This window comes from Mesoplodon densirostris, chromosome 8 (assembly GCF_025265405.1).
Source record: "Mesoplodon densirostris isolate mMesDen1 chromosome 8, mMesDen1 primary haplotype, whole genome shotgun sequence".
In the NCBI taxonomy this organism is placed as follows: Eukaryota; Metazoa; Chordata; class Mammalia; order Artiodactyla; family Ziphiidae; genus Mesoplodon; species Mesoplodon densirostris.
Window position 1 is genome coordinate 1,484,636 of NC_082668.1, and position 24,800 is coordinate 1,509,435.

At 48.4% G+C, this 24,800-nt stretch overlaps 1 protein-coding gene across 2 annotated transcripts in view; it reads left to right on the forward strand.

Moving 5' to 3' along the window:
- Positions 1-245: 245 nt before the first annotated feature.
- Positions 246-24,800, forward strand: part of NDUFA10 (NADH:ubiquinone oxidoreductase subunit A10) — a 47,921-nt gene continuing 23,366 nt past the window's right edge. The window contains exons 1-9 of one of the 2 annotated variants that reach the window (XM_060106359.1): positions 246-401; positions 3,997-4,165; positions 4,915-5,130; positions 5,666-5,752; positions 6,116-6,237; positions 8,178-8,257; positions 12,298-12,352; positions 14,241-14,326; positions 22,802-22,910. In XM_060106359.1, coding sequence (XP_059962342.1) covers positions 327-401; positions 3,997-4,165; positions 4,915-5,130; positions 5,666-5,752; positions 6,116-6,237; positions 8,178-8,257; positions 12,298-12,352; positions 14,241-14,326; positions 22,802-22,910 — 999 coding nt within the window. In that variant the 5' untranslated portion in view covers positions 246-326. The remainder of the gene's footprint in view (positions 402-3,996; positions 4,166-4,914; positions 5,131-5,665; positions 5,753-6,115; positions 6,238-8,177; positions 8,258-12,297; positions 12,353-14,240; positions 14,327-22,801; positions 22,911-24,800) is intronic. The other variant, XM_060106360.1, reaches the window with a different exon arrangement.

The window sequence follows — 24,800 nt, forward strand, 5'->3', positions numbered from 1 at the left end:
GCGGCCTCGGCTCCCCGCACTGCGCGCCCTCAAGACCGGGCAGTGGGCAGGCCTCCCCTTAGAGCCTGGGTGGCTGGAGGCCCTCCTCTTGGAGCCCGGGCGGCAGGCGGGCACTACAAGGTCCAGAGGAGGCGGGCGCCAAGGTAGACCCGAGGTAAATCAGCCCCCAGCTGCGCTCTGCGTGCCTGAGTCCGCCGCCCGGAAGTTCCCGACAGGCGCGGCGCGGGCATCCCGGCCGTGACGTCACTGTGGCGCGCCAGTCGCGGGAGGGGCCCTGTCGCGACTGCGTCCCCTCGGGTCCTTGAGCCGGTGCTGACCGCGGAGCCATGGCCTTGAGGCTGCTGAGACTGGTCCCCGTGTCCGCGACCTCTCGGGGCTTCGCGGCGGTCGTCCAGCGCGTGGTGAGGCGGCGGCGGGCGGGGGCCGCGGGTGGGACCTGGCTTGTCCTCCTGGCGCCGCCCCTTCCTCACCTCCCCGGGCCTCCTGGCGTCATTCTCGGGGAGGATCCCACTGTCCCCTGGAGTGTTTGGTCCTGAGTCGCGAGGGCAGGCCTCGGAAGGGCCGCCGCGAGCTTCTCCAGGTCGTTTTCTCTCAGCTCCGAGCAGAACGTGGGGCCCGGAGGGGCCGCCCTGCTTGGGGAGGCCAGGTTGCAGATATCATTACCCAGTGCGATTGTGTGATAGACGGATGAGCTGGTGTGGGCGAGCCCCGAGAGCCTGGGGGCGCTCATTCATTCATTAATTCATGTGGCAGCGCTGTCAAGGGCCAGGTAAGGGGCGATGTGACGTTGAGCAGAAACGACAGAAGGCGTTCAGGTTAGATCTGGATTAGGAGGACTTCCTATGGTAGAGACAGTGGAATGACATTGTACGCGGATTCAACAAGACAAGCAAATGAACTGTGGCTGGAAACCTTAGGAAAACGATTTTATGACAGTGACTGTATCATAGCTCCTTTGGATACTAGTGGCTGGAGCAACGTTGGTGTCGAACTGTAAAGGGACTTGACCTCTGTGCTCAGGATTTTGATCAGCAAAGGATTTTGAACAGTACAATAGCCTTATTAAAAAGTCATATAAATGTTTTCAGGAGATAACTCGGGCTGCAAAATAGAAGAAAGAGTGAAAGAATGAAAGAGGGAAAGGTGATTGTCTTTATAACACCCCGCGTACTTCCCTGCATTAGTGAAAGTGAGGGCCCCAGAGTAGAGGGGGCTGCCGGGCACACACTAGATGGACCCACCTGTAAAACTGTGTTCACCTCTGGACCCTACTCCCTACAGGGGATGTAGATGGACTTCAGTAGGTCCAGAGAAAAATGAATAAGATGAAAAGGGTATACAGCTTGTTACTTGGAATAATTGAAGGAATTGGAAATGTGTCGTGAAAGATCACTTATTCCCTGTGATTCCAGAGAGCCGAAAAATGGGACTGAGGATGGGAAATAATGGAAAGCCTATCATAACCATAAAAAAGCACTTTCTAAAGATTTGAAGTCAGGGAATAGTTGATTGCTTTATTCACATATCACTGTGCACCTGCTGTGTGCCACATCTGAGGTAGATTCAAGTTGGAGACACAGATGGGAAACAGTTTGCACATGTCTCAGAGGTAGCCTGGAGGAGAGAGTGATTAATTTCTGGGGTGCAAGGTACCAATATGATTAACACCTCGTCACTTATCTCATCTGCTACTCTTCCCCCATCCAGTCCACTTGGCACCAGCCACACTGGCCTTGCTGATCCTTGCAGTGCTCTTGCCTCGGGGCGTTGGCGCTTAATGTTCCCCCTGCCCGAGAGGGAGACCCTCTTCCAGATAGCCACGTGGCCAGTTCCCTCACTGCCGTCCAGTCTTGGTTCAAATGTCACTCTTTCTGCGAGGGTTCCGTGACCACCTGTTTTAACGTACCTCCCACCCCGTACACCGTCCTCCCCTTCACAGCACGCACTTAATATGCTGTATAGTTATTTGTTTTGTTTTCCTGTGGAATCTTTTGCCTCACTGCTGTATCCCCATTGTCTAGAAAAAAGACTGCATAGTATGGGAATCTAATAAACAGTTGCTGAATGAATAAATGAATGAGTGAATGACATACAGTTGCAACTGAGTAAATTAGGTGTTCACAGTTGTTGGGATTTGAGAGTTTTGGAATTTATAGAGAACGTCCTGCCATGTACCATCCTGGTCTCCTGTCGATGGACCTTTGGTTGGTTCCAGTTGTTTGTTGTTGCAGGTGTTACTTCTATGAGCATTTTGATATGTATCATTCCTCCTGTTTGCTTCTCTTGGTTGCGGTGCTTTTTGAGATTCTCCTTGTTTCTGATGACCTTGGCAGTTTTGAGCAGTACTGGGTGGGTAGTTAGTCCCTCAGTGGGACGCGTCTGATATTTTCTCGTGACCTGACTGGGGCTGTGTGTTCTTAGGAGGAAGAGCGCAGAGGCAACGTGCTGTTCTCATCACATAATATGAAAGGTACACTGTGAGCGTGACTTATCACTGGTGACCTTCATCACCTGGCTGAGGTAGTGGTAGTGTCTCTGCTGTGAAGTTACTCTTGCTTCCCCCTTTCCATCGTGTCCTCTTTGGAGGGGAGTCACTGCGTGCACACAGGGAGTGGGGGGATTATGCTCCCTTCCTCGAAGGCAGAGTAGCCACATAAATTGTTTGGAGTTCTTCTTTATGGGAGGTTTGTCTCTTCTCCGCATTTATTTATTTACACCAGTATGGACTTGTGTATATTTATTTTATATTTTGGGGTAAAATTCAGTACAGCTCTACTTTGTTGCTCAGACCGTTCCAGCTGTGGCCATTGGGAGCCCTTTCAGGGGGCTCCTGTATCCCTGTAACCTGCCCCTCGTGGTGTGTGTTGGAGCACTTCCTTACTACCTGGCCTGGCAAGATGGTAGTCATAGAATCAGCCATTTCTCTGAGGAGCCCTTGTTCCTCTTCCTGGAGAATGGCATTAGAAACCAAGACCTAGGTACTCCGTGTAATTGATCTTGGAGTGTTGTTGCTTCTAGGTCCTCTCAGCAGACAGAGCAAGGAAATGTACTATACTAACCTGTGTATATACCCGTATCTATAAGTATTTCTCTGTGTGACTGTCTGCATCTGCTGTCCACTAAACACGAGTTCATACTGTGTCTGTAGCTCTAATGCGGTACTGCATGGGTCATTCCAGCTCCTCCCCTTGCTGATCTGTGGGGTTTTTTTTTGTTTTGTTTTTCAGGGATAGAGGTTGTTTGAGTTTTCGTGTGGAGAGTAGATTGGGACACTGGAGACAGGAGTCAGAGCAGGCATTTGCGTTGCAGACGAGAGGCATGAGGATGTCCGCAGAATTGGTGCACTGGGGGTGGGGGTGGGGCCGCTGGCCAGAGAGACTTAAGATTAGGATCAGTAGGGTTTTGTGAGTGATTATAGAGTTGGAGGAAGGAGGAGGGTATCAAAGGTGACTCTTGGCTTTGTTCTGCTTGGTGGATGGTGGATGGGGAGCTTGTGAGGGGAGCAGATTAGGGCTTGGGGTGTGGATGCTGAATTTCAGTTTTAGGTCTCTTAGCTTTCAGGTACTTTCAGGACATCTAGGACATCAGGAGCTGTTTAAAGGCATGAGATAACCCGTTCCAGAGCTCAGGACAGGAGCCTGCACTAGAGAAATGTTCTTTATCCCCTTCCGCCCTGTCTCCCCCTCCCCCTCCTTCCTGCCTTTCTGTCATCCGTCCATCCATCCATCCATCCAATTTTTATTGAACGTGGTAAGTGTGTCCTGTTCCAGGCCCTGAGGATTTAGCAGTGATCAAAACAGGCAACCCCTGCCTTTATGAACTTACGTTGGGGGTGGGGCTGAGAGGCAGTCATTCAACAAATAGGTTATACAGATGTCGATGTTGGCTGTTTTGTCACCGAGGGTCTTCTTGGCATTTATATTTACCTAATAGCTGCTGATGCCTGCGGTGACCAGAATGCTCACGTGGTGCTGTTGTATGATGTGTGTTTTTCAGGGAGGAATTCATACAAGTGTCCAGAGCAAGCTGCAGTACGGCCCGCTGGCATACCTGCTTGGTGAAAGAACGACCAAAAAGCTGACAGAAAAGAGCAAAGTGATAACTGTAGATGGCAACATATGTTCGGGGAAAGGCAAGCTTGCAAAAGAAATAGCAGAGAAGCTAGGTATGATGAACTTGTGTCCTGCAGAGTAACACAATTTTCTCAGATATACAGTTACTTATCTGAGTTGGATTTTACTTTAATATTGAGTAGGTAGAATTGCGCCTAAGGTAGGTTTTTTACGCTTTTGAAATATTTACTGAAAAAGCTGTTTTTAGTCTTTCAGATTTGGAAAATTTTAGAAGTCCATGCTGATTGTCAGTTCGAATTGGGATTTTATCTTGACCATGTAAGCAGAGCACGTTCACAGGAGCAGTCTCATTTGAACTGTGTAACAGCCCGTGAAACAGGGCTGACATTCTGCTCTCACTTACGGACGGGCAACCTCAGTAAGAAGCTGGGTCACAGGCTGCTTTGTGTAGGGCCAGGCATCCACCCCGTTTCCCGACTCTGGAGCCGGTGTCGTCCCCATGCCTTTCTCTAGTATTTGACAAGCCGAAGCCCAGTTCCATGCAGCGGGCACCCACGCTCAGAGGCAGCTCTCCTCAGGAGGAGTTCATACGAATGGTACAGTGAGAAATGCTGCCATATAGCCCTGGAGCTTCATGCTGCCCTTACACATGAGCTTCAGACAGGTCGTCTTCTGTGTCTCCTGTGCTCCCTGTCACGCACCAAGAACACAGGTGTCAGGGTAACTTTCCCCAGGTCTTCGCCGACCGGCCTCAGCGATGGTGTTCAGATGCATCTCTGCCGCTTGCTGGTGGGATGCACCGTGCCCATAGCATGTTTTGTCCGGTTGTTTCTCTCCTCAGGCCTGAAGCACTTTCCCGAGGCAGGGATCCATTATGCAGCCAGCACCACTGGGGATGGGAAACCCCTGGACATACAGCTCAGCAGCAACTGCAGTTTGGAGAAGTTTTACGATGACCCGAAAAGTAACGATGGCAACAGCTATCGCCTGCAGTCCTGGTTGTACGCCAGTCGCCTCCTGCAGTACGCGGATGCCTTGGAGCACATGCTGAGCACAGGTGCAGTATCTGTGGTCGGGTAGCTGTCAGGCATATGCTGCACTTGAACCCTTTTCTGAAATGCAGTCGTTTTAGATTGCTGCTCATTAGAGCTTTTTTTAAAGGGTATTTGATGAGGCAAGCTCTGGCTTTCCAATAAGATCATGGATTCTCTGAGATCCATGGTGGTGGGCGTGGGGTGGACACCCCGGGGGTCTTACTGAGCATCTGGGATGGGGGCAGGGTTGCAGTGAACAGGGGTGGGGGGGGCGGGGGGCAGGACCTATGGTTCCAAAACGAAATCCCTTTCTCTAGTAGCCAGATGCTTTCGTCAGGGCTGAAAGAATGAAACAGAACATTATATTGCCAAAACCAAAAAAGTATTGTAGTTTTAAAAATGATTTCCCACTTAGAAGTGCAAGTATGTTCTTTTGAAAATATTTGGTTTGGAAATGGAATTGTAAATAATTTTTTCCCTTTCTAAGATGAAAGGGCTAGTTTTCATTGCTTTAATTACTATCTGAGTTTTGATTTTTGTTTCCATGTTTTTAAACAGGGCAAGGTGTGGTGTTGGAACGCTCCATCTACAGTGACTTTGTCTTCCTGGAAGCGATGTACCGACAAGGCTTCATCCGGAAGCAGTGTGAGTCCGGCCGGCAGGCTGGCCTTCCCGGGCACGTGGGGTAACTTGGTAAAGGCCCTGCTAGACTCACCCTGCAGTTAGTATGCATTTTGTGAACATCTGTTAAATAGATGAATAATGACTCTTTTGGTCTGTAGAGATGAGAAGCACTGCCCTGCAGGGTGGCTGTGAGTGCTGCGGTTGCCGTGTGCCAGCCTCACGTGTGTGCAGCTGGCGGTAACGGCCGTGACTGTTACGTGGTTCGCAGGTTGACACGTGGCTCTGAGAACCGCGTGTACCTTTGGCCTTTTATTTGAAGAGAAGTGTGCATCTGAGGGCTGTCCGTGGACTGTCGGCTGACAGATGGTGCCTCTCTCGTGCCAGGTGTGGACCACTACAACGAGGTGAAGAAGGTCACCATTTGCGAGTACCTGCCCCCTCACGTGGTCATCTACGTCGACGTGCCCGTTCCCGAGATCCAGAGCCGGATCCAGAAGAAGGGAAACGTAACTCAGCCTTTAACTCTGAGACCACTGTCTCTTTATGTGTCCTCGTTACGTTTAACATAGATCAGTGCTTCCCACCGATACTTATAGTGGGATACTGTGAATTCCTGGTGGCCCCTACAGGGACGGGGGCACGCACATGGGTCCCCCTGGGAGAGTGGGCACTTGTGAGATGGACGACTGAAGGAGGCCCCGGTCACTCACTGCTCTCCTCCAGTGCTCTCCGTCCCTGGTGCCATCCTGCCATTGTCCCCTGACCCTGGGTCACCTGAACCACTCTGAGGATGGGTGCATCTCCTGACAGGACTTCCCTTTCTGTTTTCTAATGGGCTTTTCATGCCCTGTTGTTTCCTACAAGTTGAAAATAATTTCTAATACCCTTTCAGTTTACCACTCCCAAATGTTGGGCCTGTCTTCCTCTTTTTCCTACTCAGTAAACAGTTGAGCAGTGATCTCCACACACGTTCATTTACTCTTAGGGGCGTTGAGACAGTCAGGTGCCTAGAAACCCTGCGATTTGAAGTTGGCTCTGCAGGTGTGATGCAGGATGCAGGTTAACAAGGCCCGTCTTTGCCCTTTTGACTAGTTCTTATTTGGAAAGATCCCTCCTACTTAGAGTATTTTTTCCTGGGAGGAAATGCTCTTTTTGACATTTTGATGAAAAGGTAGGCTTGCCTGGATATCTCTCATCCCAGGGCCCGTCCTCAGCGCTGGGAGTCTTGTGGGTGCTCCGTGAGTGCCTCTCTGATAGCAGGTCCTTGCCAGGGTGGCAGAGCCCCTCTGGGCGTCTTCGCTGCAACTGAAAGAGGCTGTGGGCCACCCTGCTCGTTCATTTGGCAGTGAACGCACGTGACACCCGTGTCTCCCTGTTGATTAGCAGTCTGCACCTGTGTAAGAGTTTATGCCTAAGTGTGACGTGTAATGTAGACTTTGGAGAATATTCCATCAAGTGGCGGAAGGAGGGAACTACAAGTCAAAAGTATTTAATTATCATTCAGTGGAATAATTTTGAACACTTTTGCTTATTAGAGTGACGTTTATTGAGAAATATGAGGATATATATTGAGAATTCTCTAGATAACTCTTTTGGTACCTGGATAGCAATATTTTAGAAACCATCTTGAGGAACAACTTAGAGCTATGAACATTTTTATTTTTCCAGTATTCCATGAATACTGTTACCAGCTAAAATTACCACCGTGTCTAAGTAAAGGAGACATTTTATCAAAGAAACATTATGTCATTAATAGATGTGTGTTCCTATATTCTAGCGGGGAGACTAATAGTAAACAAGGAAATAAATAAGAAGTACGGGAAATAAAGGCAAATGCCATGAAGAAAATCAAACAGGGTGACAGATAACTTAGCCTTTAGCGTTGCTAAACCATGAGAGGTTTTCAGTATGGAAACTTGCCACTCATAATTGGAGCTTTACGTTTCTGAAATTGGCAGACGTCATATGAAAGGGAAGTGGAGATGGAAAAAGCGGGAGAGGTTGGGGTGAGTGGTAGAAAAGCGGAGTGGGCAGAGAGTTGGCCACGGGGGCGGGTTCTGCGGATCGGGGGGAAGTGGGCCAGTCCCCCTCCCAGTCCCCTTGTGCGGCATGTCGTCTTGCATTGCCCGCGCTCGGGCACGGCCCAGAACGGGAGGCGGGGCCGTAACTGTAAAGGGGGTTCTTCCTGATCCTGTTCTAAGTCCACCTCTTAGAGTCTGTGAAAGAAAGGTCATGCCATACGTTCACCTGAGCAGGCTTCCGTGCTCTCTGCGGCGGAATGAGAACTGTTCTAACCGGTACTAAAGCCCCTCCCATCACCCGACAGTTCCTAGAGCGCCCAGCATGACTCGCTCTAGGAAAGCTGTTCATTGATTGTCTCACATTTTCCATAAGCCCGGGAAAAAGAAAAGTCCTAAACGTATCGCACTTCTTTGCTTTTGTTTAGCCACATGAGATGAAGATCACCTCCGCCTACCTTGAGGGCATCGAGAATGCCTATAAGAGGACCTTCCTTCCCGAGATGAGGTGAGCCCAGGGCACGGTGGATTGATTTATTTATTTTTATTTAATTTTATTTTTCTAGATGTTTTTGATGTGGACCATTTTTAAAGTCTTTATTAAATTTGATACAGTACTGCTTCTGTTTTATGGCCTCAAGGCATGTGGGACCTTAGCTCCCTGACCAGGAGTCAGACCTGCACCCCCTGCACTGGTAGAGGAGGTCTTAACCACTGGGCCACCAGGGAAGTCGCAAGGATTTATCCGACAGATCTCCACACGTGCAGTTAGGCCCCACCAGCCCAGGGGCGCACTCTTGTTGATTTCAGTGGATGTCATCTGGGGAGTTTTAATCTGACGTTTATAAGCAACAATGACAGCAGATATTTCAGTTTGATTTAGTAGGTTTGGGGTTGATTTTTGCTTTTTTTTTTTTTTTTTTTTTTTTGCAGTACACGGGCCTCTCACTGTTGTGGCCTCTCCCGTTGCGGAGCACAGGCTCCGGATGCACAGGCTCAGCGGCCATGGCTCACGGGCCTAGCCACTGCACGGCATGTGGGATCTTCCCGGACTGGGGCACGAACCCGTGTCCCCTGCATCGGCAGGCGGACTCCCAACCACTGCGCCACCAGGGAAGCCCTGATTTTTGCTTTTTGATTCGCTTATTTTGCCAAGACATTTTTTTGTTGTGTTTTTAGAATATTTTGTTACTAGTAGTGAGCTGAAGCTGTATTCTGTGACAGGTTTTAGGGTTAGAGAACTCATGTATTCACTCTAGGTGGCAACTGAATGGTCATGTTTATTACCTGGAAGGCTTGCCTGAAGGTGCTCAGTGAGTCCACACAAAATTTGTGAAAGGTCAGCAACGTCTGTACATACTTTTGAAAGATGTTCTTAAGTGAGGTCTGGGTTAAATGAAAACACCACAAGACCTTTTTTTCCATTTGGTTTCTTCTCTCCCTCCCTCTTTATTGAAAGCACTGAGGGATTCGTGGTTTCATCCACTCGCTCTAGATGGTCATTCTGTGGTCTGCGTGTGTATCATGTGGAAGGGGTCATCTCCTACTGTCACTCAAGTCCAAGTAAAATTAGGATGTTTGAATAATGCTGTTACTGAAGGTCTCTAGTAGTATTTCTCAGACTTTTAGAAAACGTAAGCCTCTCGCGATACCTTAAAATGTTATGCTCTTGTTTAAAATTTCAAAGTAACTGTAAAATTGTGAATAAAAACAAAGTAATGCCTAGCAGTTTTGGAAGAAAAGTTTGATTTTAAATTGGAATGTAATTTTTTTAGCTGTGAGCATTGAGGCTTATAGTATCTCTGCTTGCTTGTGATAAGCTTTTCTCTCATAGGCAGTAGAAACAACAGGGTGGACTGTAGGTCGTACTGCTCTATTTTCAAGGCCAGAAGTGCAGAAAAAAAGTCAGTTTTGTAAATCTTGTCAAGGGGAATATATAGAGCTATGAGAATAAACAGAGATAGTGGACCCTAGGATTTCAGTTCCAAAGATTCCTCTTGGAGATCTTCTGACTACAAAATCACCACCGAGACAAGGCTGCCCAGCAAGTTCTCAAATAGGACTTTCAGCTGTAACATCAGGAAAGTAAAGGCTAGATTGAACTTGCAGATGGGGTGGGATTTTTCTTGTACCTGACAGTTATCTTCCAGAACTTACCCTCAGGGCTTCCTGATCATGAAATGTTTAGCAGTGATTCTGAGTATCCGTTGCTTCATTTGGCGCTCCATCCTTGAGCTGCGTTGAGAGTCAGCTCGTGGCCTCTCCAAGGTTCAGCGCTCCTGAGGGGCCACTTTCTGTTGTGCTGGAGATCAGACAGCCTCCTCCTCAGCTGGTGAACCCAGCCCAGCACGTTGCCCTCTGGTGACTGGTGAATCCCAGCGTGGAGCAGACGGTTTTTCACATCCTCACTGATCGGGGCAGATGATTAGACGTTCAGCTCTGTTTTCACATCCCTGCCTCGGTGGTCAGGTGCAGGCCTTGTGGGTTGCCGCACGATTTGGAAGCCGTGGCTCGCTGGTGATGGACTGGTAGTTCCTAAGGATGGGTTTTTACTGGCTCTTGGTCTCTGCTGGACGGTGGTGGCGCACGCTGGGTCACCCTGCCGGGGTCAGTCTGGGGAGCTTGGTGGTTTCACCGTAACAGCGCAGATGTTGTGCCTTCCAGCTGATTCCCGGGCTTGAAACAGCAGCTTTCTCTGCAGTGTCATTACCTGCACCTCATTCTGAGAAACCTTGTGGGCGGCGTGAGCTTCCTGCGTTGCGGTGTGCGGGGCCCTCGTTGGGAGGCGCCCGAGGACGTGAGGTGCGCCGGTCATTTACAGCGGGGCCTTTGCCGCCTCTGCTGGTTCCTCGTGCCAGGGCCCCTCACTCTCCTAAGAAGCAGGTCGCACTTTGGAGGGAGAGGCTTCTCTGGCGTCTTCACAGGTTGGGCTGAGTCTGGATGTTTTTAAGTGCCACAGGCTTAGTTAGTTCAGAGTCGCTCAGGAGTGTTAGACCTACTGTGTGTTGTGAAACGGACCTCTGTTTCTGCCGTGCGGACTTCCCAGATTCCCAGGTTGGTTTCTTTCTCTCTTTGTCCCTAGCCTCAGCCACCTGAAAGGGGAAAGTGCAGCCAAGGGTCTGGCTCTGTCTGTGGAGCCGAACCTGTTGGGGCATGGAGTCAGGCTTCCACTCCGAGAGGCTGCGCTGCTGTCCTTTTGTTTCCGTCTCTCTCCTTGCAGACTCACCACCAGTCGGGCACCTCAGGCCCTAATGCTGGCTTCTACTTTGCTAATCAGTGAGCAAACCAGATGAAATAAAAAAGAGGGGTTTTTTGTTGATGTTTGTTTGCTTTTCACACAACACATGTAGCGCAGGACTGTGACTACAGAATATGTTTATTTTAAGATGATGCATTTATTCACCTGAAAAGAGGAAACTCCACTCTGTTTATGATGGTGTTACAGGCCATCCTGTGCGCTGCTGCCCGACACTGCACAGGGCCCGGGCTTCCCGCCTGGAGCTGCTTTGCAGGAAGGTTGGGTGGAGCCCTGCTTCCAGTAGTTTGTATCGAAGGAGCTGTATGTGGGCATATGCATGGGGGGCCGTGTGTTCTTGGAGTATTGACCCTGGTGTAGATGTAGCTCCCGTCAGTAGGGGGCACTCTGGTGTAAAGACGCCTGAATGAGAAGATGTGGAGCCGTGTTCATGGGAGCGGTGGTCCAGCCTTGCCTTTCTGCTGTACCCTCCTGGAAGCGGGGTGTGTGTGTGTGTGTGTGTCAAACACTTCTGCAGAGACAGGCTCTCCAGTGGGCCTCTCTGAAGCGTCCCTCGGGTTGGTCTGGAGGTGGTGGCAGAGGCAAGGGCACACTGACTAGGAGGCGGGTTTCAGTCTTCGCCTGGCTGGGCAGCCAGGTCTCCGCACAGCAGCAGGTGTGGTGAGGAAATGGGTAGAGGTGCAGGAAGCTCACTCCACTGTCCCCCTTTTTGGGACCCGGCGTGACTTTTCAGTGTCCAGACTAAGGACCTGGACTAAGGGAACCGAGTTGCTACTGTCCTGTTGCATAGTTTGGTTGAAACAGGTTATTTTGAGGGTTTCATTTGTCTCCAAAATTCCAGCAGCTCAAGTAATGTGCCCCTCCCATCCCCTCTCTGGCTCCACGACCCCCACCCCCCAAACACCACTTAGCTGCTCTCTGTGCGTCCGTCCCACTCAGGCCCCGGGCTCCCCTGTACCTTCCTCTAGCGAGTGCTGCAGCTGGAGATGGTTTGTGTGGCAGCAGAGATGACTCATGTCCCTGCCCCCTGTAGACGCTGGCCTCATGCGCATGCAGTGGGGGGCGGTCCAGTGAGAGGGGAAGTCAGGAAACAGACCTGCGACTGTCACTGTCCAGCCTCGAGCATGTCCCTGCTTCTGGCTTGTTCTCCTTAGCTGGTCATGCCCTGTGAGCCAGTTCAGAGAATGTAGAGTGTTGATATTTAGAGTGGGAACCTTGATGTCATGTATTCATTTGTACAGGAACATCCACGTGGAAAATTTACATGAGTGTCATCTTGTTTTCTCTTACAGTGAAAAATGTGAGGTTTTACAGTACAGTGCAAGGGAAGCTCAAGATGCAGAAAAGGTAAGAAAACGGCTGAAAAATTTATAATTATTCTTAAATTTAATTCGTGTATAAGGTTTTTACAAATCAGGTAATGAGTTCAGCTCCTACTGGTCTTAGAGGCGTCTATGTTTTATAATCTAAAAGCAGTACTGAGCCAACCCATCACATTCCCCTGGTCATGAGATTTTGATTTTCTTTTAAATTATTCAGCTTCTAGAATCTTAAAATTGTGGAATGGTGAAGATACAAAGAACCTTAGGTTATCTGCACCAACATTTTTGTTAAACAGATGGTAAAACTGAAAGTTGGATTAGTTAACAGGAAAGACTTATTAAGACTGTTGACCCTTGAACTACATGGGTTTGAACCGTGCGTGTCTGCTCATACGTGGATTTTTTTCAGTAGTAAATCCTACAGCACTGCACGGTCTTCAGTTTTCAGTAATAAACATCCTGGTGCTACACGGCACCGTGGATGTGCAGGGACCACTATCCACGCACAAGGAGGGCCGCCTCCAAGTTGTACTCGGGTTTTTGACTGCGTGGAGTGTGTTGTGCAGCAGCCAACTGTGTAAAGATACCAGCTTCCCCCAGATTCGCAGGTGCATTTGTGACATCAAGTCAGCCTCTGCAATTTGCAGAACTTAGTAATAACCAAAAATTTTGAGAAAGAATACCATTTTCCTGCCCAAGTATGAAAACATATTACAAAATTATGTTAATTAAGGCACTGTGGTATTAATACAAGGATTAATAAATAGCTTAATGGAATAGAACAGAGTCCAGAAACAGGTGCATATGTGTGTTCATGTATGTTTGTGACTTTAGCTTGGAAAAGTCAGTACCTTAAATGTTGATAAAAAACAAAGTAGAGGAAAATAGATTATTTCTTAAATGGTATTGAGGCAAATGACCATCCGTTATGTTAAAGAAAAAAGGCCCGTATTTTATGTTATATGTTAAGCATAAATTACTAAAAACACAAAAAAAAGGTGTAAAAAATCTAGAAGAAAATACAGGTTTTATGATCTGGGGTTGGGGTGTAGGTGGTGACAGCAAACAGAAAGCTTTGCAAAGCAGTTGGCTGCTTTAATGATAGCACAGCCCTCAGCTGCCTCCTGGCTTGGGGAGAGGGGAGGAGAGAGTTAGAGGGAATAGGCCTCTCTCCTCCAGGACGGGAGACCCACAGTCAAGTCCGGCTCTGGGCCCAGCACTGGCAGTTCTTTTAGGCTTGGTTCTTTCTACTTGGACCAGTTAAGTTGCATTTCATTTCCTTCCAGCCTTCTTTTTCTGTGATGTTGATTTTTGTTTATCTTTAGGTAATTTTTATTCCTTTGACAGACTGTTTCCATGGCATGTGCCTGAGCAGAAGAGTAATACATTTTCTCTGAGACTGGGTTATTATTTGTGTTCATAACTGAATGTGCTCCAATTCTTGAAAGCTAAAGAGAGGTCCCCAAGTTCGGTGTGTTTTGGGGGAGAATGCGTCTGGAAAGGCCGCCCCACTGGAAGGTCAGGCTGTACAGACCACAGGCTTTGGGGCTGAGGAACTTGGATTATTGGAGCTCTCTAGGAAATGTATTTATTTTCTTGTCCTGTTGTTGTTTTGAGTGGCTGAATCTTGCCTTCTGGAATAAAGTTAGGGAGGAAATGAGGAGTCTGTGAGGGGTGCTGATTTTCCTCCGTCATCTTGATTCTTTCTGCACCTGCTCCTTTTCTCCCAGCCTGCCAGGGAGTTGCCACAGCACCCCAGGTGCCCACACTGGGCGTCGTCACTCGGCCCCCACTTCACAGAAGGCTGTCTGCCCAACTTCCTTTCATTTTGACTTGCACGGTGCGATTCTCCCTGCCAGGTATTTGTGGTTTGTCGTGCACTGAATGTTGTCTCATTAAATTCCTCTGTCCAGGTGATCGAGGATATTGAGTATCTGAAGTACGAGAAAGGCCCGTGGCTGGACCAGGACGACCGCACTTTCCACAGTCTGAGGATGCGGTGAGTCTGCCGGAGCTGGGCGTTGTCGGGATGGGGCAGGGCTGGCTTCCAGTGTGGCGCGTCGCCCGCTGTGGGAACTTACAGAATTTTGGAGTAACTGTGTTGCAGGTTGCCAGATACTGAGGCGTACTTCCTATTCCCTTCCAAACAGGCTCTTGCTCTCTCTGACCTGACAGTGAATCGATAGACTGCCATTATTAATTCAACAGATATTTTGCTTGCACCCTGTGCCAGGCAGTGTTCCAGATTTAGGGAATATAGTGTCAAGTAAAAGTCCTGCTGTCACTGAATCAGTGGAGCCATACGGGTGCTAAAGGCCGGGGAGAAAGGTGACCCTGAGTAATGGGGCAGCGAGTGGCTGGGGCGAGTGACAGAGGGCGCTCTGGGGAAGGCTCGAAGGCCTCGCTCCTGAGGAGACCCGAGTGTGCGAGGACTGGGCCCCGCAGTGTCTGGGGTGAGTGCGGGGCAGGGATGCCGGCGGGTGGAGAGGTCCTGAGACAGGAACCGCTGGGGCTGAAGCCGGGAGAGAAGGGGCGGGGAGGCCATGGAGGGGAGGCCACGGCAGAAGGGGACATGCTGAGTGAACTACTTTGTTCATGAGAGATGCAGTAACACGTGGGCAGTATTTTGCCCAGAAAGCCCATTAGACACTCAGTGCGCAGAACTTGTGCTGGGTGCTGGTCACACAGCGCCCTCTGCTTTAGTACCTACTTGGGTCCCAGCCTCCCAGCAAGGAGGCAGGTGCTCACCGTGGTCACGCTGTCCTTGGTGCGTGGGGCTTGGTGCTCCAGCCCAGGGAGATGGCGGTGCAGGCCTGCTCTGCTCGCAGCAATGGGCAGGTTCTGTAGGCGTGCGAGCTGTGCTTCTGCAGAAGCGTTCCAGGCAGAGAAGACAGCTCCAACACAGGAAACATCACTTTCCTGTGAACGTAGGTGACTGCCCCTGTGCTGGAGGGACCCAGGGAGCCGACCCCCGTTGTGCCCCGGGGCGGGGGCCTGGCGGAGGCTCGCATTGGCCTGTGCTGCTGGCACCCGGGCTCAGGCGGTGGCGGGGCTGGGTCAGTGTTGGGGAACACACGTCTGTGTGACCCTCGTGTGGCCTTCTGCCTGGGTGACCGCTCTGCCGTCAGCCCATCGGGTGAGCGCCGCGGAGCTGGTCCGCTGGCCTTCCGCGGTGCAGGGCACTTTGCTAGGTCCGTTTTGCTCTCAGTAGCGAACGCACTTGTTTTTTTCCACTTGGACGCATCCTAATATGAGCATGTATGGAAAATGGACTGCCATTAGTTTTCCATGTCCTGTGCTTGAAAGTGAATAATTGTTCCTTTTGAACCTATTGATTTAGTTGTTAAAACTAAGACTTAAAATTTTATTCATTTTTCACGGTTTTTGTTGTGTGTGTGTTTTAAGGTGGAAGAAATCGCATGTTTTGTACCAATGAGAGAGGTCCTGTGGCTGGGCTGGGGGTATGGATGCCGAGAGGACAGGAGAGGCCCCAGAGGAGGGCGTGGGCTGGTGCACTGGTGGGCAGTCCCTGCTTCCCACGCCGGTGCAGGGCAGGCGGGGACAGGGCGGGGCTTAGGGAAGTGGGTCTGTGCCAGGCGCGCCTGGAGCTTCTCTTCAGCTGGCTTCTGTCTTCATAGTGAAATGAGAGACGGGTCATCAGCCCCAGAGGCCTTGAGGGCGGGAGGCGCCGTTTGAGGAGGGAGGAGAGGGTCCAGAACGCTGCCCAGGCCCGTGGGGAGGACCGGAAGGGGGAGGAGCTGCGGGCGGCTGCCGGGGACGGGGGTCCGTGGTCACGGAGGTGCGGTGGGGGTGAGGCGGAGCTCCGCACGCGAACAGGTTGGGGTTTGCCCGGTGGATGGGAGCGCGCATGGGAGCTGAGAGTGTGTGTGAGGAGGGAGAACTTAAGCTGGGGAGGAGCACTGGCAACAGACTGGGGTCAAGAGGGTCAGAGGTCAGTCACAGCCACTCGTAGAAGAAAGTTAGGAAACAGAAGTCCAGGACAGAGCCAGGTCACCTGCGGTTCTGCCACCACAGGGGCCAGTGTCGGAGTTTCATGCAGGCTCTTCCAGTCTTCTGTAAAGTGTGGGTGTGTTCATATATTTCTAAATAAAAATTACCTTGCATTAGTCTTTGTATTGTAACTTCTAATACGAGCGTGTCCCTATCTTGTCAAACGTTTAAAACTCGATTTCTTAATGGCTGCTCACGCTGCATAAATCCACTGACTGATGCCAGTCAGGGGTTGGCAAACTGTGGTCTGTGGGCCCACCCAGGCCTCAGCTGCTAAGAATGGTCCTTACATTTTTAAAAGGAAAAAGTACATATATGAAGCCGTACGTAGCTCTCTCAGGCTGAAATATTTACTATCTGGCCCTTTACAGAAAAAGGTGTTGACCTCTGAGATACAGGCATAATCCATTTACCGTTTCTTTAACCTCTGAGATACAGGCATAATCCATTTACCGTTTCTTTAATATCAGTCTTTTGGGTTATTTCCATTTCTTCGTAATCGTAATAACAGTAATGAGCATAGTGTATTTATTTTTGTTCCATTTCAGGTTACTTTCTTAAGGTATAAAAGTGGAGTTACCGGGTCAGATTATATGAACACATTTTGCAACTATTGGTGTGTTGTGAAATTGTTCTCCAGAAGATGTGTACCAGCTTGCACACTTGAACTGGTCTTCTGAAAGCCCTTATTAAGACAGAATAGTTAAAATAAGAAGCAAACAAAAGCTTGTGATTTTGATATCAAAGAAAAGCATTTGCTTTATTTTTGCATTTCATAAACACTGAACTTCAAACAGGTGTATTTTTATTGGCTATTTATTTGTCCTTTGTGAATTTTTTCTTCATGTTTATTGATCTTTTTAAAGCACCAGCTCTTTGTTTTATTGATTTTCCCTGTTGTTTTCTTATTTTCAGTTTCATTGACATCTACTCCAATTTTTATTGCTATTTTTTTTAACCTGTTTCCTTTGGGTTTCAATTGCTCTTCTTTCTCTAGTTTCCTAAGGTAGAAGCTTAGATGATTGATTTTGGATCTTTCTTCTTTTCTAGTATATGCATTCGATGCTATGAATTTCCCTCTAGTTTAATTCCATTGTGGTCTTAGAACATACTTTGTATGATTTCTGCTCTTTTACCTTTGTTAAGACGTTTCATATGGTCAGCAATGTTTTCTGTCTTGAATAATGTTCTGGCTGAGCGTGAGAAGAGTGTGTATTCTGCTGTCGTCAAATGGTGTGTCCTGCAAATGTCAGCGAGATTGAGCTGACTGATGGTGATGTTCAGGTCATCCGTGTCCTTACTGCTTTTCTGTTTGCTGGATCTGTCCGCTCCTGAAGGAGAGTGTGGAAATCTTTAACTACAATGGCAGATTTGTCTGTTTCTCCTTTGAGTTTTATTCGTTTTTGCCTCGTTGTATTTTGGAGCTCTGTAAGTTGCATACGTGTTAGGATTGTTAAGTCTTCTTGGACAACTGACCTCTTTATCCTTACGCAGTGCCCCTCTTTATTCCTGATCCTTTTCTTGCTCTGAAGTCTGCTTTGTCTGAAATTAATGTGTCTGTTCCAGCTTTCACTCAGTCTAGGAATGGTGTATCTTTTTCCATCCCTTTACTTTTAGCCTGTCTTTGGACTGATTTCAGGTGGGTTTCTTATAGACGGCATATAGTGGGTCTTCTGTTTTTAATCAACTCTGTCAGTGCCCACCTTTTCATTGGTATATTTGGATAGTTCACAGTTAAAGTGGCTGTTGATATACTTGGATTAATTTTTACCATGTTTGTCATCATTTTCTATTTGTTGCATTTGTTCTTTGTTTCCTTCCCCTGCCCCTTTTTTCCTACCTTTTCTGGTTTTAATTGGGCATTCTGTACGATTCCATTTTATCTTTTCTCTTAGCACCTCTGTTGTACTCTGTAACAATTTGTTATCGTTGTTGTAGTTTCCAGGTCACGTCTGCCTGCTTTCAGGGGCAGGTTCCTCCCTCCATCCCTCGTGGCGTCGCTGTCACTCATTCCACTCTCTGTGTGCTCTAATCACCCATATGTTGTTGTTACTGTTATTCCAGGACAAGCAATTGATTTTCATTTTTCTCAGCTTCCTTTGTTGTAAGGACTAGAGGGATGGTTTCCAGGCTATTTCCTTGTTGGAGCTGAACCTGGAGTCCCTCTTTGTTTTTTAAAGCTTAGTGGTTGACTTTGTTTTTTGTCAGATACTTACATATGTATATGTGTGTGTAGATTTACCTAAATGACTTTAAGTACTATTTCGTTCTGAACCTTGTTTAAAAAGAATAATCTTTACAGGCAGACTTGAGAGAGAATGCAGGTTGGTTCCAGACCACCACAGTAAAGCAAGTCTCACAGCAAAGCAAGTCACGTGAACTTTTTGGTTTCCCAGCGCATATAAAAGTTATGTTTACACCAAACCGTAGTCTGTTAGGTGTGCGGTAGCATTATGTCTAGAAAAATGTACATACCTTAATTTAAAAATACTTCATTGCTAAAAAATCGTAACCACCATCTGACAACGCAGGGTTGCCGCAAACCTCCGACTTGTAAGAGACGCAGCGTCTGCACAGTGAGGTAAAGCAGAGCACGTGAGACGCGGCCTGCCTGCACTGCTGCCTGGCGTTCCCCCGCTGCTGAGGTCTCGAGGTGTCAGCCTGATCACAGGCACACAGTCAGCGTCGACGCCGTGTCTGGGAGGTGTCTGAGAAACGTTTCCTGAGTCCACAGCACTCCGCCTGGTGGAGGCTCCCGTCCTCTTGGGCCTCCAAGAGCACTGCCCCGCTGAGGTCCTGGAGCTGTGGTGGGCCGCGCAGCCCGCAGCTCGCCGCGCCCTCCTGCGGGCTCCCCTCCTATCTTGGCCTCCATTGGAGTCTGGGTGGGGTCGTTGCTTCCTCCCCTGGGGTCATCTGCTTGAACCCTCCTTTTCCCTACTGACACCTCCCCTTCCCCTGGGTCCTGCCCTCAAGGTGGTGCTGGTCTCCGGTGACTCTTCTTCTTTGGGGTTTGATCTCCGCTCCTTGGTTAGTTATTTCTTCATCCCACCCATCCCCTGTGTGTACGCCCGCCAGGTTAATTTTCATAAAATGTCACAGTGACCCTGTTCTTTCTTTACTCAGAATCCTTCAGTGGCATATCTTGGTTTAGGCATAAATCCAAGTTTCATTTCCTAGAATTAATTCAGTCCTAATCATCTCGTTCTACCTCTTCCATCAGGATACAGACAGTCTCCTGAATCCATTACCTCCCCCTCTGCCCAGTAATTACCCAAAGATCTGAGCATTCTCCTAAGCCTCGCTCTAGTCACCTTCTTTTCTACTTGAACCCTTCTCTTAACTTTCCCGGCTGTCGTTTTATGTGGATTTCTATGTGATTCTTGTTAGTATTAGCTACTGCGGGGCAGAGTACGTGAAAAACATACAAAAAGGTGACTGTCCTGGCACCCTGACACCTTGCCGAGACTGGGCAATGTGGGATGCCTTTGCCCCTGCTTCCACGGGTAGTAAGCACAGTGTAATTCCTAAAGGTGCTCTGGAATGTGCATCAGTTAGATGCTAGGCCATGTCCCACGTTCACGTCTTCAGATGATCATCTTATTAGTTCTTCGGTTATGTTGATAGCAGAGCATGGAGAGGGAGCCTGGCATTCCCTCACGGTTTACAAATCACGGCATTCAGTCGTTTTAATTATTTTTGAAATAAATGGTATTGTTCTTCCTTCTCCCAGTTTTTTGCACCTCTGCCTCCCAAGGACATCGCATAATGGTTTACAACGGTCATTGTGTTTACTTTCATTTAAGTACCATTTCGTAATTTGGGAGACTCAAGTGAAAATTATGACCATTTTCTAAGATAATTATGGTAAACCTGTCATTTACCAGTTATACTCATTTTGTCTAGAACCTGACCAAATTACTGGTTTAGGACATTTTTGTACCATCTCCGAACGGGTGTGGTATATAATTATGTGCGTGTGAGGGCTTATTTCCCAACCTTGATAGCATTTTGTGTTCGTATCCATAATCCATAACTGACCGGCGCCGCCCTGGTGGTTTCGTCCTCGTGCTGGAGACTTGTTACCAGTGAGGCCCCCACTGCGCCCACCTTCCTCCCGCCCTCCAGAGCCTGGGCTCCCCTCTCGCCCTTGCTGCTTCATCACTGCGACTTGTGTTTCTAAGACTCCTGGAGGATGGCTCTCTAACAGGAAATTCCAGTGCTACAAACACTGCAGGGTATGAGTTTGGTATCAGAAGTATAGGGTTTCAAGCAGAACGTTGCAATCCAGGAGAAACTAAAGACTATGCTCTGGACATGTTTTAGGAGAAAGTATAAGCATTCTGTTAATTGGGAAACAGTTTGAGTCATAAGTCATAGTTCACTATTTTTTTTTTTCTTTCTCTTCTTGGCCTCGCTCTTTTGTTTTGGAATTCCATGGCAGAGCGTGTCGTTTCGTGAACCACACTGTAGGATGCTCCGTCTTCTTACGGGGGGCACCTTGGCCTGTGATGTGAAGAGCGTGTGCTCAGGGTTTGAATCTCCTTAATTAAACTAAGTGCTCTGTGAACAGAATGTTTCCTTTCACCGCTTTTTGCTCCTGAGTCATAAAAGGCTTCCTGTTGTCTCTTGGTTCCTCGCTTATCTTCAATCTGGAATGTGTCTGTAGTTTTTGGAGGCTGAGATTTGGGGTTTACTGGAGACGGGACACACGGGCTCTTCTTGGTCATCGTTTAAGCTGGTAGTGAGAAAGTGAAGGAGCAGTTTATCCAAGTTTGAGTAAGTGGGAGAACAGTCACTGTAGGTTATTTTTTTAATCTTCAAAGGCAGTTTGAAGATATTTGTTCAAAGATACACCCATTTTGAAAGCGGGGTTGTGTGTAAACTGTAATTCTGCCAAATTAAGCACAGATGGCGCTGTTGCTCTGTATATTACACACAAGCCCCCAGGCCAGTCTGTTCTTTCCAGTTCTTCAGGGTTGTTTTAGGTTTTTCAAACCACAGAGAAAATCAAATCATACCCCACTTTGATATTTATTAACATTTAAAAATATAAACTTCAGTTTTAGTTGAAATTATGTATGGTGAGATCACTTTAAAAATTATCCTTGCTGTAATAAGTATAGAATAATTCTATTTGTGTTAAAAATAAATATGTACTTTATTGATACATGCTGATGAAAGGTATTCTATAACCAACTTACGGTTAAAACTGAGAAAATATTCTCATGTTTGAGCATGTACGTTATAGCCATATGCAAGATGTCGCAGCAGTGTTTGCTTGGAGTGATGTTTGGTTATTGGATTACTAGTTGTCATGCGAGTGACACAGACACAGTGTTTACTGTGACCCTGGGATGTGCCTGTGCCTCCTGTTCAGTCACATTCAGCCTGTCACAGGTTCTCAGTGCTCTGTGGTCCTCTATGGGCGAGAGGGGCCGGGCGTCGCCTGGGCTTGGGCTGGGACCAGGCGGTTCTGACTGCGGCTGAGTCTGCCCAGCGTGCAGGGGACAGTCCTGGGCTTGTCCTCACAAAGCGGCTGAGAGCCAGATCCACTTAAAGAGCTTCCGTTTGGGCCATTACAGACAGAAACGTCTTCTGCCATTATAAGTCATTAATGGGAAAGGGGCCATTTAAAATAATCATTTTCTTTGTTTTGAGCCTGTAAGAAAGGAAACTTTATTTTAACATTTTTTCCTAAAAGCACTCAAAATGCTTTTTATCTTCAAGTATAGTGGTTATACTCAGACTAAATTTAATTTAAAATAAGCAAGTTACAACAAAGTATAAATATTTTAGCATTCAAAATAAAATGGTGAAGCATGGAGTGTGTCCTCTCATGTGTGTTTCTCGGTGCCAAGAAAAGCAGGGAAGCAGACGTTTATAAGCAGGGGTGCAGCAGGCTGTCCTGCGGGGCAGTTCACCCCAGCCCCGCCCTCCGGTTCCACGAAGGCCTCGTCAGCCTCGGCTCCTGGAATCGGTCCCCCAGGCGGCGTGGGCATCGTGCGGGGTGGCGGAGGGTGGGGTGGGGGGGGGAGATGCAGGAGAGTTGCTCGTCTCTTTCCCCCAAGAGTCATTAAATGTGCACATTTTTCATGAGAGCAGACCACGCGCGCGGCACTGTGACATGTGGTATTTGTGTTTAGCTTTGTATTCCTGGTAGTCCTATGTTTAAAACACACTGTGGCTCCTTTTTTATTTTTCAAAACTGTGTCTGTCCCCAAAGGGAGTCACCTGTGGCCATGAGACTCTTGAAAGACCCTGTCTCCGGCTCTGGAAGTGGTTTCAGAAGAGCAGCTCCCACAGCCCAGATGGTCTTTGGGGGAAAGTTTGGCTTCTGAGATGACTGCTTGGGAATGCATGGTTGAATTTTTTGAATACGGTTGTTTTAAAAAATCAGCCTGATAGCTTATTTTATTATATTTACTTTGATGTTTAGTGTGACTGTATCTGCCCTATCTTCTAGGGTTCAGAACAAGTTGGAGGTGCTGAATTACACAACCATCCCTGTCTACCTCCCAGAGGTCACCATCGGCTCTCACCAGAGTGACCGGGTCTTCCATGAGTTCACGGAGGTGAGACGCTCGAGTGCCGGGTCTCAGACGACTGGCACAAAGTCACTTCTCTGAAGAATGCTTTCTGTTTGTTTGTTTTAGTGAGAGAGCTCCGTTTTCACTGCAATAATTCTCCTTTCCCCCTTCATCAGTGTATTGACGTAGCTCCTTGAAAGGCAGGGCCGCGTGCAGGGCGCTGCCCGTCTGGGCCGTGTATGCCGCGGGCAGCCTTCTGGGTCAGCGTGTTGTCTTGACGTCAGGACCTTCTCTCTTCCTCAGCTTTCCTCTACGTCCTTTCATGTCAGATTTCACTTCTGGCGTCGCCTCCCTCTTCATGGTACATCCTCCATAAGGAGGGAAGGTGTGTGTTTCTGCAGAAGGTTCTCGGTTGGACGAGAGCCCTCTGGAGGGCGAGGGGCAGGAGTGAGGCGGGAGCTGGGCGGGGCCGAGTGTTTGTTGGTCTTCTTTCTAATTTCCGTAGCTTTTTAGTGAATTACCTGTTTTCAGCATGGTGAATGGTGAACTTAGAGAACATTGTAAGTTCTGCCTTGCAACCTGGCCGGTGAGTGAGCACCTCCTCTGAGAATCGTGGCATCAGTGGGGTAGTGAGAACGTGACCCGTTTCCCCGTCAGTGGTGGTTGTGTTTGGTTATCGGCAAAGGCGAGAAATGATTGTACTTAAGTCAGAACTTCAAGCTGAGCAGTCAATACTTAGGTGAGTTGAAATCTTGGTTAGAGACTGTGATTCTCTGATTTGATGCTTGATCAAATGTCCAGGGATACCCCGTTGCTCTCTTTCTTACCTGAGATACTTGGCCTTTTCTTTTAAGTAAGTTCTTTTGGTGGCCTTGGAAGTGGTTTTATTAAATGTAGACATTCGGGGAAGTACGTAAAACCGTAAAGGTGTCACTCAGAGGGACCTACAGTTAGTACTTTGGCATGTTTCTTTCTTCCTGACGTTTGCGGGGATGTGAGTGCGTGCGTGGTGTCTCTTTCTCTTTTTGAGGGGAGCTGGCAGGCCAGAGGCTGAGCCGGGAGACCCACCCCCGTCACTGTCCCCACCCTACACGTGATGACCCACTGGGCCTTGATGAGGCCGTCTTACAGGCGGCTGGGTCCTGTCATCAGGGCTGCTACCTTGTGCCGGCCTCCACCGTCCTACTTAAATTTGTCCTGCAGCTTCCTGTCTGGCCTCCTCCGCGTCGGGTCTCTCCCTGCAGCCCTCCTCTGCAGTGCAGAAGCGCCTGAGCTGAAATGCCAAAGCGGAAGAGTCTGTCCCATGCCTGCAGCCCTTCTGTGACCTCTGATGAATCCGGTCCTGCAGGGTGGGTGCCCTGGCCCCTGCAGAGTCCCCTCCCTCATCACAGCCCTGCGAGCGCCTGTGGTCTCACTGGTGGTGTCCGTTAGTCCATATACGGGCCCTGGGGGCTTGGAGGTGGTGCACAGAGAATTTTGAAACAGATAAATAAATTGCCCTTTTAACTTGTAAATTCTTCTGATTACACCAGAGTAGTGATTTCCTGATAATGTGTCTTTAACGCCTCTGTAACGTTCTGTGACCTCACTTTTAAACAAGGAAGCAACGGGCAGAGGGTTCAGAGATTGTGCAGTTACCCACATGTGAGTGAGATTTAGGGACGTGGCTTTGTTTCAGTAGTTTTTCTTATGCTTGCTACTGTTTGTGTTGAGTGATACTGGCTTTTCACTTGTATTACTGATATAAAGTTTCCTTTTAAAATGCATTTATGTAATAAAAAGAGGCATTGCATTTTTTAATGTAAGAGGCAGTGCACTTGGTATGCAGCTGTGACCTGATGGGCAAGGTGCCTTTGGATGACTTGAGTAGCCGCCTCTGCTCATTTCAGGTTCTTCAGGCATCAGGCGCTTTCGTCTTGTTCTTTCATGCATTTA